This window comes from Rhinatrema bivittatum, chromosome 6 (assembly GCF_901001135.1).
Source record: "Rhinatrema bivittatum chromosome 6, aRhiBiv1.1, whole genome shotgun sequence".
In the NCBI taxonomy this organism is placed as follows: domain Eukaryota; kingdom Metazoa; phylum Chordata; class Amphibia; order Gymnophiona; family Rhinatrematidae; genus Rhinatrema; species Rhinatrema bivittatum.
In genome coordinates this window covers 51,661,611-51,677,578 of record NC_042620.1, presented here as the reverse complement: position 1 = coordinate 51,677,578, position 15,968 = coordinate 51,661,611, and the positions used below count along the sequence as shown (strand labels likewise).

The following is a 15,968-nucleotide window of genomic DNA, read 5'->3' as shown; positions in this document are numbered from 1 at the left end:
ACTCCTTAAATAAAGCTTCACCATGCTAAATATTACACCCATATTTTTTTTTTATAGACCATCTCAAATTATTCAATATATTTCAACTATGTACAACAGAGATTTTCTATAAAAATATCATGACAATAGTGGCAAATACAGTATGTTGCAGACTTCCATGGTATAAAAAAAGAGCAAGTTAAACAGTGCTATTTCAATAGGTCAGCACTGAAGTAAGATATATATTGCATTGAATTCATTATTAATAAACATTATTCCATTTATGTAAATTGTATATTGAAGTGTTAAATTGTAAAATAGAACAGAATTTTGAATCATTACCTTTGATATTATATGATTAAAGCCCGAGTAGATGGCAGTTCTCTTTTAAAACTATCTATACAGACAGTGGTTGGTAGGAAAAAGTTCACTTTTTTGCTTTATAGCCTGGAAGTAAAATGCATTAAAACAGTGTTTGTTCCACATATCTACACATCCTATTCCACAACTGCCAAGTGAAATATATATTCCAGAATTCCTTAGAAAATTAAACAGAAGTAAAAACATGGCATAGCTTGGTTGGTTAAGTGTCCATCCTCACCCTTCTTGTCCTTCTTCAGCAATACTAAATACTTAAAGCTCTGGCGTTAAATTTCTGTCAAAAGTACACACCAAGTGAATTAGTCCCATGTAAAGCTTGGAAGAAGCCTGCGTGGGGAATGTGCTGGAGAACAGAGACAGCCAGTTCTATCTGTGTGAATTCTTCTGAGACTGGGAGCAGTTCTACTCCAGCACTTTGATTATACAGATAAATTATCCCCCTGAAGCAATTGTTGTACGAAGCGTCAGCTGATGGGTTTATTTGGGATTTACGGTGGCTGATTATTGGAACTTTTAAGATATGTTTCTATATATACACTTGACATGAACACCTAAACACTTTCATCTTTTTTTGTTGGACACTCTTTAGATGAGACCGGGTGGTGATTACATTTTTTTCCACACCCCGACTGGTTTGCCGACACCTAAAGAAGAGAAGTCCCTTACATTTGTGCCTTAGTATTGCAAGCTCTGCCTCATATTTGCTCCTTTTTCTTATATTTATACTTTTTTCCTCTTATGCCAGGACTTCTCCTTACTCCACTTCTGAGGCATTTGTCTGGACTATGAAAGTTCTGGTAAAGTCTGGGCTCATCAGAACTGGTTCTTAGCATAGGTCCTTTAAACTCTGGGAAGCCTCTACTGCCTCTGCAGACTAGCTTACCTTCTCTGGAGCTTTCTTCTGTACAAGACATGCGAGGGAGAGAACTTGCTAATTGCAGCCATCCCGTGCTTCCTGTGGTGCCAAGGCCTTTCCACCGGTTCTCCTTAGAGGAGGCCCACAGATGGTAGGGAGTGCTGATGTTATTCAAGTGCAGGTGAGAAAAGGGAGCACCCTTGTGGCCAAATTTTTCGATCAAAAGATTAATGGGAAGAAAGAGGAAACGGAAGGTTTTTCCTTTCCCAATTACTTTACAACCAGCTAAGACCCCATGGATTTCCATCGCCAATGGACCGGGTACCCTTATGGTGAGTAACCTTAGTGGAGAAATGTTAGAGGTCTCCCTCAGTCCGGTGGAATGTAATCCTGGTTAATACCTCTTCCCAATGGGAACATTGAGAGGAATTCCTCGCTGGATGTGGGCCCCAAGGAAATTAGTTTGGACACATAGGAAAGGTATCACTAGAGGGCAATCAATTTCGAGCTCTTCTCCTAATGTCCCCCATGAGTAAAGAAGTGAGATGGGTTTCATCTGCTAAAGGAGAAAGCTCTGTTGAAGTACCTTCTCCATGTGTACTAGGCGATGTGGGGGTTGGTGAGGAGAATTCTGAACCAACTAACATTACGTTAAAGAGACATATGGAAGGTTGTTATAAGAACAGAGACCTTCTTAGCACGTACAGTCACACAATTGTGTAAGCTTTCTGCAGGAGCTGTGGCAAAGTTGTTTGACTTGGAACATAGGTTGGAACTTGTTGAATCCCACGTTTCTCCTTTAACTAGTAAGATCACTAATATGTAAACTGCAGCAATTGCGGGAACGAAAGAATTTCTCTCTTCACTTTAAAATTGAAACTAAGGAAAATTGTATGAGATCAAAAAATGTAAAGTTGTTGCCAAAATGTATTTCCATGGGATATTACAGTTTGAATCTCAATAATAGATGTATTATTTAACCTTTGCTTCACTTAAGTCTTTTATAATCCATCTGTCTTGGGTTTAATGTTCTTCTATGCACAATTAAAACAATAAAAAGATTGAAAAAAAAAAAAGATGTGCGAGATTGCACACAGTATTCAAGGTGCGGTCTCACCATAGAGCGATACATAGGCATTATGACATCCATCATTTTATTTGCCCTTCTCTTCCGATTAATTGCTAACATTCTGTTTGCTTTTTTGACTACCACAGCACACTGAGCCGACGAGGTCAATGTATTATCCACTATGACGCCTAGATCTCTTTCCTGTGTGACTCCTAAGATACAACCTATCACTAACTACATCAAGGATTATTTTTCCCTATATGCATCACCTTGCACTTGTCCACATTAAATTTAATCTGCCATTTGGAAGCCCAATCTTCCAGTCTCACAAGGTCCTCCTGCAATTTATCACAATCCACTGAAGATTTAAATGCTCTGCATAATTTTGTGTCATCCACAAATCTGATCACCTCACTTGTCGTACCCCCTTTCCAGATCATTTATAAATATATTAAAAAGTAACGGTCCAAGTAGATCCCTGTTTACCTTTTTCAACTGTGAAAACAGTCCATTTAATCCTACTCTGTTTCCAGTCTTTTAACCAATTTGCAATCCACAAAAGAACATTGCTTCCTATCCCATAAGTTTTTAGTTTTCTTAGAAGCCTTTCATGAGGGACTTTGTTGAATGTCTTCTGAAAATCCAAATAGACCACATCTACTGGTTCACCTTTGTCCAGGATTATTCACCCCTTCACAAAAATGTAGGAGATTTGTGAGGCAAGACTTCCCCTGGAAAAATCCATGCTGGCTGTGTTCCATTAAACCATGTCTATCTAAATGTTTTGTGATTTTAATTCTTTATAACAGTTTCCACGATTTTTCCCAGCACTGAAATCAGGCTCACCAGTCTTTAGTTTCCTGGATCACTCCTGGAGCCCTTTTTAAATATCAGTGTTACATTGGCCACCTTCCAGTCCTCAGGTACAATGGATGAATTTAATGACAGGTTACAAATTAAATGTCATAGGTCTGAAATTTCATTTTTTTAGTTCTTTTAGAATCCTCGGGCATATACCATCTGGTCCAGGTAATTTACTACTCTTCAGTTTGTTAATCTGGCCTACCATATCTTCCAGGGTCATCGTGATTTGATTCAGTTGATCGGAATAGTCACTCTTGAAAACCTTCTCCGGAATGGGTATCTCCCCAACATCCACTTCAGTAAACACCGAAGCAAAGAATTTATTTAGTCTTTCCGCGATGGTCTTATCTTCCAAAGTGCCCCTTTAACCCCTCAGTCATCTAATGGTCCAACCGACTCCCTCACAGACTTTTTGCTTCGGATATATTTAAAACATTTTTATGAGTTTCTGCCTCTGTGGCCAACTTCTTTTCAAATTCTGTTTTAGCCTATCTTATCAACGTCTTATATTTAACTTGACAATACTTATGATTTATCCTATTTTCTTCTGATAGATCCTTCTTCCAATTTTTGAATGAAGATCTTCTTTTGGGTAAAATAGCCTCTTTCACCTCACTTTAGATCCATGCAGGCAATTTTTTGACCTTCTTTCCACCTTTCTTAATGCGTGGAATACAACTGGACTACACTTCTAAGATGGTATTTTTAACAATGTCCATGCCTGTTGCACACTCAACCTTTGTAGCGGCACCTTTCAGTTTTTTTAAAACTATTTTTCTCATTTTATCAGTTTCCCTTTTGAAAGTGTAAGTGCTGTCCCTCCTTTTGGTCATTAATTCAAATTTGATCATATTATGATCACTATTGCCAAGCGACCCCACCACAGTTACCTCTCACCAAATCCTGCGCTCCACTGAGAATTAGATTCAAAATTGCTCCCTCTCGTCGGTTCCTGAACCAATTGCTCCATAAAACTATCATTTATTACATCTAAGAACTTTATTTCTAGCATGTCCTGATGTTTCACTTACCCAGTCAATACTGTGATAATTGAAATCTCCATTACTGCACTACCAATTTGGTTAGATTCCCTAATTTCTCTTAGCATTTCACTGTCCGTCTCATTATTTTGGCCAGGTGGATGGTAGTATACTCCTATCGCTATACTCTTACCCAACACACAAGGGATTTCTACTCAAAGATTTGATTGTGCATTTAGTCTCTTGCAGCCTGATGGACACTATGCCATTCCAGACATAAAGCGCCAACCTGCCACCAAGTTGCTCCTCTCTATCACTGCGATATAATTTGTACCCTGTTATAGCACTATCCTATTGGTTATCCTCTTTCAATCATGTCTCTGAGATGATAAGTATACATTTTCATTCACTTCTATAAACCAACTCTCCCATCTTACTTCTTACGACTTCTGGAATTAGCATAGAAACATTTCAAAGTGTGTTTTTTGTTTGTATTATCATTCTGCTTTTTCAGTTGATAGGGATAAATTAGAATATTTTAGCTCAGATGAGTTTTTAATTATAGGCAATTGCTTCTTTAGTATCCTCCAAAGACACCTCCCTCTGAACCATGTGCTGCTGAGCGATTGTCGGCTTTCCCCTTTGATTTAGTTGAAAAGCTGCTTTATCTACTTTTTTTTTTTTTTTTTTTAAAGTTAGCATCAGCAGCTTGGTTCCACCCTGGTTAAGGTGGAGCCCATCCCTTCAGAAAAGACTCCCTTTTCCTCAATTGGTTTCCCAGTTCCTTACAAAACTGAATCACTCCTCCGTGCACCACTCTCTCATCCATGCATTGAGACTCCTGAACTCTGACTTCCTCTGGGGACATGAGTGTGGAACGGAGGATTTCAGAGAATGCTACCCTGGAGGTTCTGGATTTTAGCTTTCTACCTAAGAGCCTAAATTTGGCTTCCAGAACTTCCCTCCCACATTTTCTCATGTCATTGTTGCCCAAATGTACAACGACAGCCGGCTCCTCCCCAGCACTGTCTAAAATTCTATCTAAGTGATGTATGAGGTCCACCACCTTTTCACCAGGTAGGCAATGATACCAGGTGATCCTCACCAGTCACCCAGCTGTCTACATTCCTAATTGAATCACTAACTATGACGGCTGACCTAACCATTCCATCCTGGTCAGTAGCTCTGGGGGAGACATCCTTGGTGTGAGAGGACAATGCACAATCTGGAGAGCAGGTCCTTGCTACAGGATCATTTCCTTGCTGCACCAGGTTGATGCTCTCCGAACAGAAGACCTTCCTCCTCCAAGGCAGCATCAGGGCTGCCAGACTGGAGTTGGGACTTGGCTACTATGTCCCTGAAGGTCTCATCTATACACCTCTCTATGTGCCTCAGCTTCTCTATGTCTGCCTCTCTAGCCTCCAGAGATCTGACTCAGAGACAGGAGCTCTTTGCACTGGGTGCACACATACAACCTCCCACTGGCAGGTAAAAAAATCATACATGTGACACTCGATGTAAAAGACTGGGAGGCCTCTCTCTTGCTGCTGGACTGCTGCCTTCATCCTAAATTTGTTCAGTTCCTAGATAAGTTTAGGTTGCTATGGGAGTAGGAAAGTGTAAAATTAGGGTCCTTTAAATGTATTAGTGTATTCACTATTTATCTGGTAGTGATCTACAAGTGAATGAGTAAACTCTTGAGAAGGCGTAGCAAATATCTGAATTTAAGTGAAAATATGGATTAATTATTTTTTTTTTTTAAGTGTGAAAGTGTCACCTGCCTATAAATCAAAGGATGAGCTAGGGATGGCTAGGAGAGGGGTGGGAGGGAGGGAAATACAAACTCTGGTTTTTTGCCTGCCCTCTGACTAGCTGTTTAATACAGAAGCACAAACAAAACTTTTAAGTTCTAAAACGTTCCCCAAGCAAAACTTACTGATTCTTTTCAGCCATCAGCAAGGTGATCTTCGCCTCTCAGAATGGTCTAATACTGACACATCCAGGTGTGCAATGTTGATGGAGACCTATCCCAATCAGATTCGCAGCCATGACGGCTGCCAAAGGTGCTTCCAACAAATACTGACTGAGGTGCATGGAAAGTTATTAATTGTTGGTTCTCAGTTTTTTTTTTTTTTTTTTTTTTTGGAGGCAAATATGCTTTTGCTCTCAATAAAACATTTTTGGTGTGGGATATGATGTGTGGATGAGTGGAAAAAAACTCATTTAAATGCAAGCAAGCCTGACACACTGAAACAGAAAAATAAGAACATAAGAACTTGCCATGCTGGGACAGACCAAGGGTCCATCAAGCCCAGCATCCTGTTTCCAACAGAGGCCAAAAACCAGGCCACAAGAACCTGGCAATTACCCAAACACTAAGAAGAACCCATGCTACTGATGCAATTAATAGCAGTGGCTATTCCCTAAGTATAATTGATTAATAGCCATTAATGGACTTCTCCTCCAAGAACTTATCCAAACCTTTTTTGAACCCAGCTACACTAACTGCACTAACTACCTTCTCTGGCAACAAATTCCAGAGCTTTATTGTGCGTTGAGTGAAAAAGAATTTTCTCCGATTAGTCTTAAATGTGTTACTTGCTAACTTCATGGAATGCCCCCTAGTCCTTCTATTATTCGAAAGTGTAAATAACTGAGTCACATCTACTCGTTCAAGACCTCTCATGATCTTAAAGACCTCTATCATATCCCCCCTCAGCCGTCTCTTCTCCAAGCTGAACAGCCCTAACCCTCTTCAGCCTTTCCTCATAGGGGAGCTGTTCCATCCCCTTTATCATTTTGGTTGCCTTTCTCTGTACCTTCTCCATCGCAACTATATCTTTTTTGAGATGTGGCGACCAGAATTGTACACAGTATTCAAGGTGCGGTCTCACCATGGAGCGATACAGAGGCATTATGACATTTTCCGTTCTATTAACCATTCCCTTCCTAATAATTCCTAACATTCTATTTGCTTTTTTGACTGCTGCAGCACACTGAGCCGACGATTTTAAAGTATTATCCACTATGATGCCTAGATCTTTTTCCTGGGTGGTAGCTCCAAACATGGAACCTAACATCGTGTAACTACAGCAAGGGTTATTTTTCCCTATGTGCATCACCTTGCACTTGTCCACATTAAACTTCATCTGCCATTTGGATGCCCAATCTTCCAGTCTTGCAAGGTCCTCCTGTAATGTATCACAGTCTGCCTGTGATTTAACTACTCTGAATAATTTTGAATCATCCGCAAATTTGATAACCTCCCTCGTCGTATTCCTTTCCAGATCATTTATATATATATTGAAATGTTCAAGGGGTGTAAAACTTTTGATAGCCACTGAAATGTTCAAGGGGTGTAAAACTTTTGATAGCCACTGAAAATGTGTCTATATATTTATATTTCATTTAAAATTTATATTTCACATTTTTCTGATCAAGGCCAGTTTAAAGTCAATAACAAAATTATATAATAAATAATTCCAAAACAAATGTAGGAATTATTAGGTCAGGAATGGCGAATAAAATGGAGGATGTCAAATGCCTCTATTGCTCTATGGTTTGATTGCACCTTGAATACTGTGTGCAATTCTGGTTGCCGTATCTCAGAAAAGATATAGATACACTGGAGAAAGTACAGAGAAGGACTACCAAAATGATAAAGGGCACGGAACAGCTCCCCTATGAGGAAAGGCTAAAGAGGTTAGGGCTGTTCAGCTTACAGAAGAGAGCTGAGGGGTGATATGATAGAGGTCTACAAAATTATGAAAGGACTTGAATGGGTAAATGTGAAATGGTTATTTACTTTTTCAGATAATACAAGGACTAGGGGGCACTCCATGAAGTCAACAAGTAGCACACAAAACAAATTGGAGAAAATTCTTCCACTCAATGCATAATTAAGCTCTGGAATCCATTGCCAGAGGATGTGGTTAAGGCAACTAATGTAGCTGGGTTTAAAAAAGGTTTTGATAAGTTCTTGGAGAAGTTGTTCATAAACTATTAATCAATAGGGAATAGCCACTGCTTGTTGCCAGCATTAGTAGCATGGGATCTATTTGTCTGGGTACTTGCCAGGTACTTGTGACTTGGATTGGCCACTGCTGGAGGCAGGATACTGGGCTTGATGGACTCTTGGTCTGATCCAGTATGGCATATCTTATCTTATGTAATTTCAACAAATGAAAGGCACACAAAAAATGCAACACAATCTAGCTTTACAATAATACATGTTCTTGCAAATAACAGACTTTCACAGCAAGGCAATGGGTCACTCTGCCTTTGGTGCATCCACCATAGTGAAACTTATTGCTGCTTTGAAACAAGTTAATAGATTTTGGGAGTGATTTCTCCTATTGCTTGAGAATTGACACCTTGTCATCTACACAAAGCAAAGGTGCACCTATTAATGTAGGAAGGCACTCACCAATCCTAAACTTTCAGATACACATAGGGAGACTCCTCCTTACGGCTCACTGATTTGCTGCTTATGCCTTTCCAAGAAGCAAGGCTACACATTTCAATGCATACATATGTTTTTCTTTTTAAGTACACATTTTTAGAAGTTATGAATCTTCCAATGCATATAAACTAAAATTAAAATATTATTTTAAGGACTTAACTAGATATTCTCATTTCATTAATTAAGGTAATCCATTGATTCATCATTTTGATACTTATCTATATGATTTATCCAATTATAACTATATTATAAAACTTTCAGGCACTCCAGGTGAGCATTGTAATGTGTCTGCATATACGTGCATAGTGATGCTCACCTAGATCTGGAGGCCAGCCTGGCATGCTGCTGCCACAAGAGGCTGCAGGCAGTAGGACAAAGGGTAGCGGAGGCAGCAACAGTGGCAGCGGTAAAACTTGTCATTTCCCAGGCCCCATTAGCAGCAGAAAGTTAAGACCTGAAGTAGAAAAAGGGTTGAATGAAAGGGGAGAAGAGGGAAAGGAAGGGAGGAAAGGAAGGGAAGAAAGGGGAAGAAAGCAAAAGGAGATGGAAGGGGTAAGAATGAAGGGAAGGGGTGAGAATGAAGGGAAGGAGAAGAACAGGGTGAATGAAAGGAATGACAAAGATAGGGTGAGTGACAGAAGGTGAAAGATAGGTGAAGGGAGAAAAAAGGAAGAGGAAAAGTGGGGAGGGAGGTGGGTGTAAGGGAAGATGGGATGAATGGAGGAGTAGATGAGTGAGTGGGATGGGAAGACGGATTGGGCACGAGTGAAGGAAAGGAGGAAAGATGAGAAGGTACGGGAGAGGTGATTGAGAGGGAAATGAAGGGAAAGGAGAGGTGGGGTTAAGGAAGATGAATGTTGGGGCAATGAGAGAGATGGGAAAGGAGGGTGAGTAAAGGGAATGGGGAGAAGTGTAGTGAGAGGAAAGGGAAAGGAGGACAGAAAATAGACAATGCAAGATGGTGGAGAAGTGAACCCCCCCCCCACCCATACACCTCTTCAGTCCACGTAAAGAGCCCGCTGGAAGGTTCTGCAAGCGAACCAAGCAGGGACACAGCCCCTAGTATATTTATTTATTTATATTCTTTTATATACCGAAGTATAGCTGAGTGCCTTCACCCCGGTTTATATATGTATGTGTATATGTATGTGTATGTACTGTAAGGGGTGTACAGATTGTGTGTGTATCTACATATGCACATTTTTATATAAAAATACATTTTATAAGTACATAGTAAAATTAAGCTCTATATTAAATCAAAGTTAACTACCTGTGTAGAACTCTCTAAACTGCTGAATTCTGTAGATTTCTGTCCTCTTTGATGGTCACAATAATATTTATTTGGCTTCCACTGAGGTGGTGAATGGGTCTGCGGCTGAGGATTATTGGGGATGTTTAGTTGCATCATTACCACTCCTCCACTTGGTGGTGGTGCAACAGCTAAAAAAACACAATCAGAAGGAAAAGGTACACAAAGACTGTTTATCACAAAGCCTATAATCTTAACACTTCTGCTAATTTTATGCTTCTAGGCTTAGATAATTGCTTCTCAACCTAGTCCTCAAGAATGTTCCCATTTCCCCCAGCCAATTTAGATAACCCTAATGCATATGCTTGACATATATGCATATATCAACATGGTTCATCATGGATTCTTCAAAACCAGACTAGTTAGGGAGAGCCCCGAGGACAGGATTAAGAACCACTGGCTTAGAATATGAAATCAAAGGACTCAGGCAATATGCACAGTTGGAGTTATTTTCTTAGCACTGCTTTTTTTTTTTTTGTTGTTGTTGAGGCTAAAATGTCAAAATACTAATATCCCATTTCTGAAGAAAATATCCACAAAATACTAGTACCCAAAAAGCCTCAAAGACAGCCTTCACACGCATGTCCACCCTTGTCTTCTCTCCTTTTTGACTCACTCCTCCCCCTCAAGCATGATAACTAGCAGAAAAACAATTCATTTCTCAAGCAAAACTACTACTACTTAGTCCGTACAGTTTTTGGCTGTTCTTATAAACTTTCACATTTACTTTATTGTTTGATATAATGTAGAAAAATGTATAATGACATTAACTCCTTTGTAAATAAATGAAGATTTTACTTGAACAATGTAGCAGGTTATGTTTCTCCGTTATGGAGAAGAATTTTTGTTTTGAATTTTTCGTTCTTAAAACAGTTACTTAACATAAACCAAACATTCTTCATTGATGTAACACAGGGATGGGCAAGACTGGTGCTTAAGAGCCACAAATAGGTCTAATTATAGGACTTCTGTAATGAATATGCATATCTTTGTATACAAGGTGTGCACTATATACAAATATATCTCATGCATATTCATTGTGGATATCCACAAAACTAGACTTGTTTGTGGTTCTTGATAACTAGAGTTGGCTATCCTTGATGTAACACTTAAAAGCGTATGTACTAAGTATTTTTTCTATAGAAACAAAACAAAACAAAAAAAACCCCTTTAGCACATCTGCTCCTGAGCAGCTACAGATATTAAAACTATTGTAACACCATCTTGCTTGGTCTCCCCTCATCACACACCAAACCACTGCAAATGGTTCAAAATGCCTCTGCCCGCATACTCACTAACACCAGGAGAAGAGACCACATAACCCCTATCCTAATGGGCCTCCACTGGCTACCCATCCACTTCAGAATAACCTACAAGGCCATTCTCACCATATACAAAAACATCCATCAACTAGCCCCAATTGACCTTCATTTCCCCCTCCGATTACACACCTCAACAAGACCGACAAGAGATGCTTACAAAGGATCACTTCAAGTACCCCCAGCCAAAACTACCAGACACATTACGCTAAGAGATCGGGCCTTCTCTACAGCCGGCCCTACGTTATGGAACTCCATCCCACCAGATATTAGAATGGAATCCAGCCTCTCAACCTTCAAGAAAAGATTCAAGACCTGGTTGTTCATGCAGGCTTTTCCTAACTCCAATATTATTTAACTCATAACAATCAACACACATCACCACCAAGATCACTATTAGCTACCTCTTACAATGTAATTATATGTAATTATCTGGTTTTCCTTTTCCTTTCTTCCTTCTTACTCCAAGTTCTATTTTCCCGTTACATGTAACTGCTTTTTCCGCACTATTGTTCAAGTTGGTATTGTTCAAGTGGTAGGTGTCCATATAAAGAGCAGGTAGTAAAATACTGCACAGAGCGGCAGTAGCCACAGAGGCATTCACGGAGCGGGATGCCAGTGGCCAGTGGTAGGTGTCCACCTTCACGGAGCGGAAGGATGGAGGGCTGTCATCTCCCAATTAAATAAATAATAAAAAAACCCAGGGATGGGATCCATCAGTTCTAGAGGACGCATATAAAGAGCAGGTAGTAAAACACTGCATGGAGCGGCAGTAGCCACAGAGGCATTAACGGAGCGGGATGCCAGTGGCCGGTGGTAGGTGTCCACCTTCACAGAGTAGAAGGATGAAGGGCATCCATCTCCCAATTAAAAAAAGAAAAGAAAAAAAGAAAAAAAAACAGGGATGGGTTCATGGGCTTATAGGTATTACCAATTATTAGGCTTTTCAATATTTGATGATAGTTAATGTGACTTTCAAGGCATTCTTCACTTTCGGTGCATGTCCGGCATGACTCCTTGCTTCAATGACAGGGGAAAAGAAAAACTGATACTTCACACATTTCCAGCATTGCCCTCTGCTTCATGGCAGAGAGCTATGCTGCCGCTTACCCAACTAATCAAACTTAATATTTCACTTGGAAGCAGCTCCAGCACTGCTCTCTACATTAATGGTGGGGGTGAAAAGGGAATTAGAACATAAGGTTACTAAGAGCCAAGAGAAACAGTTAAGTATGAGAACAAATGTGTGAAGCTTGCTGGGCAGACTGGATGGACCGGTTGGTCTTCTTCTGCCGTCATTTCTATGTTTCTATGTTTCTAAGTTTAAGCTTATTTTGCACCCCTGTTTCATGTGAACCAGCATGATGGGACTATTGTCTTGAATGTTGGTATATAAAAAACTTAAATAAATAAATACATAAATATACATAATCTTGAATACAAATTTTGGTACTTGTGAATTTCCTCTCTTCAAGATGTTCTCTTACCACCACCCAAAACACGCAAATAAGGGAGGACAGTTATTGCGTTCTGGATGTATTAAATTTTGACAGTAGCTTACTCTTTATTATGTTTAAAGATTTTTACTTTAACCAGGTATACTGTACATAATAGATATAACTTCAAGAAATAAAAAAATATTTTGTCTACATCAATTTCAATACAAATCATTTCAGAATGGTATAATTGCACCAATGGAACTCTCATTTCAAGAATAGCTAATAGTTAACTTTATTCCTAGCTCCGGTAGTTTTTTCCTGTTGCACTGGCCTTCAAGCTCAATCACAACCTGCTCAAACTTTGGCTATGGTGCTATAAGTCGTTCTTCACAGATAGCTGGGGGTTCTCTCCCATTTTTATTTCCTTTCCCACCACCTAAGTCAACCATTGCAACTGTCTTCTGGCTGAGCTGGGCTGCACTTTCCCCCAGAACCTGTTATGTGTGCCTGAGAGCCAGTTGATGTTGCTAAATGATGGCTAGGATTTACTCCTCCCTTCTTGGGGGCTGTGAACACTGCTTCTACAGTGTTCCCAGCTAATATCAGCCTAAAAGGAAGCAGGAGATAGGTCCAAGAATTGAATACAGGTCTCCAATACAGCAGTATATAACATTACTACTGGGTCATTCAAGCTAGCCAATAATGAACCTATCATCTGGTTTGACCAACATTTTTTTCAAATAGCAAACATCTTGGGCCTGGATAGAATGGTGAATCCAGCGAAAACGGAAGGGGGGGGTGGGCCTGTGAAAGCTGGCAGCCTTCGCACCACCGTGGTGTTTTTGCTGCCGGCTTTCGCACCCAATAGCGCCACTGTGAAAGGTGGTGCTACTGGGTGTGCTACTGGCGACGATAACATTGCTTACCTTATCGCCGCCAGCGAAGAAACTGCCAAGTCCGCCTCCTCGCCACCCCGACTCCTCCCCCAGCATGCTATCGCATGCGATAAGCATTTGAAAATGACCCCCCTTAGTCTTAGAGCAAGCTGGATGCTGAAAAGCAGAAACTGTATCTCAAAACTGGAAGTATTTATTGTAGTCATTAACTATTTCCTAACAACTTATGGCTGGCAGTACAATACTGTGCAAAGAACAGCCCATAAAAGTCCTAGTGAAATGTACCATGCAATAAAAGCTGCATGATGGAATAACCAGAAAAGAGATTTTAGGTGACAGTGGAAACAACAGTGCAGCGCATAAGTTCCTGATATATCTCTCATTGAGATAAAGCTGGCAATAAAGAAGATGATGTTGGCTTTTCACTTGATCAGTATTTAAGAGCTATGAAAGCAGAATCAATACCATAAGACCAACACAAAAATTGAAGGAGATGACTTTAGAAGGAATTATTGTAGAAGCCATACTGATTAGCATATTCATAAAATAGGTAAGTATAAAAAAGCATTTAATTTGATTAATGCTTGGAAATTCTGTACATCATAAATGTTTAAAAATGTAATACAACTAAAGCCTGCTTATATTTTTCAGATATGCAGTTCACAGAATTCATGAAATGTTAAAGTTTTTAAATATTTCTAGTACTTCATACTATCTTCTCACACCTGCACAGTGTTGACCTGGAAGCTGCTGGGAACTGCAGGGTGAAGATGTTCTAGGAAACTGTATCTGTTCTGATCCTGGAGGCTGCAAATATCCTACTGATGAGCTGCAGGAGAATACAGATACAAAAATACAAGTCATATTCATAACGTTCAAATCTTTCAGATTACCGAAAATTAAAATGCTAATAAAAACTAACAGACCACATAAAGAAGTTCAAACTCTTAAAGAGAGTACTATGAGAATAACTATCGTGATTTAGCATTTTCATCTAATGTAAACAACTTCTCCATCCATGAGTATCTGAAATAGAGTGTGTCAGATGGCACAGTAAAAGTCAATGTATTCAGTTTTGTGCTCCTACGCCATACGAGTTGGTACCTAATGTTAAGTTATCCTCTATACCAAGATTAGCAGATATGCGAGAAAAGAAATGTTCTGATGTCAAGTTACCTTCCTAGTTCAAGTAGGATGGCTATCAAGAGACATTTTTGCTAAAAAAAAATTCTAAGACCAAAGTGTAAGGATGAAAACATGTATGATCGATCCTTCCATTTTGTCTGGGTGAGAAAATAAAGTTTTACAGGTTTGCCCACAGAGTGGCAATGTTTCTCCATAAATGTTTCTCCATAAATGAAATAAAAGAATAGGTCACATTTGAAAAGTCAAAGCATTTTTATCAGCTAATCTTATTTTTTTTTCCTCTAATCTGGAATCATTAGACACAGTACAGTGTACAGTTTATCATTTCAACACAGTTCTATTTTTCTGTTGTGTATTTTGCTGTACTTGGCTGAGCAGCATAACTCAACCAATCTAACTGGATGATTCAGTGTTTCAGATCCTATAAAGCCATCTTCACTGTCAAACATTTCAGATTGTAAATATAAAATATGTGGCACATGCAGTTTAAGTCGTCACAGACATTCCATTAATACTCCCCTTCTTTGCCCATAGAATGGCTCATACACATCTATTCACCATTAGCAGCTATCGGGCATAAATGTATTTCTTCATATTTAAGATTGATGCGAGTTTGGCTCAAAATACCACAGCAAAACAGCTTTTACCTCCTACAGAACATATTCTGACAATTAAAAAAAATTATTTTTTTTTACAACTTAAGAAAACCAAAGTTATTTTTAATAAACTGTTTTACTCCATCACACAACACTTCAACAATAACTTCACCAACTTCAGTGTTTAAATCTGAGGAAAGTTTACAAAATTATAGTAGCTATCAGCTGCTTTTAAGGGACCATTGCTGCATCTGCTTCAGGGAATCATATTTAGGTAGAATCTTATCTATAATATGCATATCACCTCTTACCACCTATTATTCCTTACATTCACATCTTTATTCCCTCTCTCTCAAATTCATGCAGTTACAATTTACACATTCATACTTGAACTTGCGACTTTCTACATGCATGCAAACTAGTATTATTATAGCAACCACTCACATACTAATGAATGCTAAAATTTAAGCAACTTGCTCATCTTCAATATTTTTGCTAATACATACTCCTATTTACTCTTACAGTACTATAATATAACAAGCCCACAAAAGGCTGTGTTATATTCATAGGCAGTATGATAACATATATACTGAGCTAGCAACAGTGTTATTTTAAAGTATATTTCTCTATCAATCATGAACACTACCAACTATTAAACTACATATATCCGTC

At 39.1% G+C, this 15,968-nt stretch overlaps 1 protein-coding gene across 11 annotated transcripts in view; it reads right to left on the bottom strand.

Moving 5' to 3' along the window:
* The window catches only part of R3HDM1 (R3H domain containing 1), a 476,151-nt gene that overhangs the window by 38,777 nt on the left and 421,406 nt on the right, over positions 1-15,968 (bottom strand). For all 11 annotated transcript variants that reach the window (XM_029605380.1, XM_029605381.1, XM_029605379.1 and 8 more), the window contains 2 exons: positions 14,280-14,383; positions 9,862-10,031 (listed from right to left, as the gene is read on the bottom strand). In XM_029605380.1, coding sequence (XP_029461240.1) covers positions 9,862-10,031; positions 14,280-14,383 — 274 coding nt within the window. The remainder of the gene's footprint in view (positions 1-9,861; positions 10,032-14,279; positions 14,384-15,968) is intronic.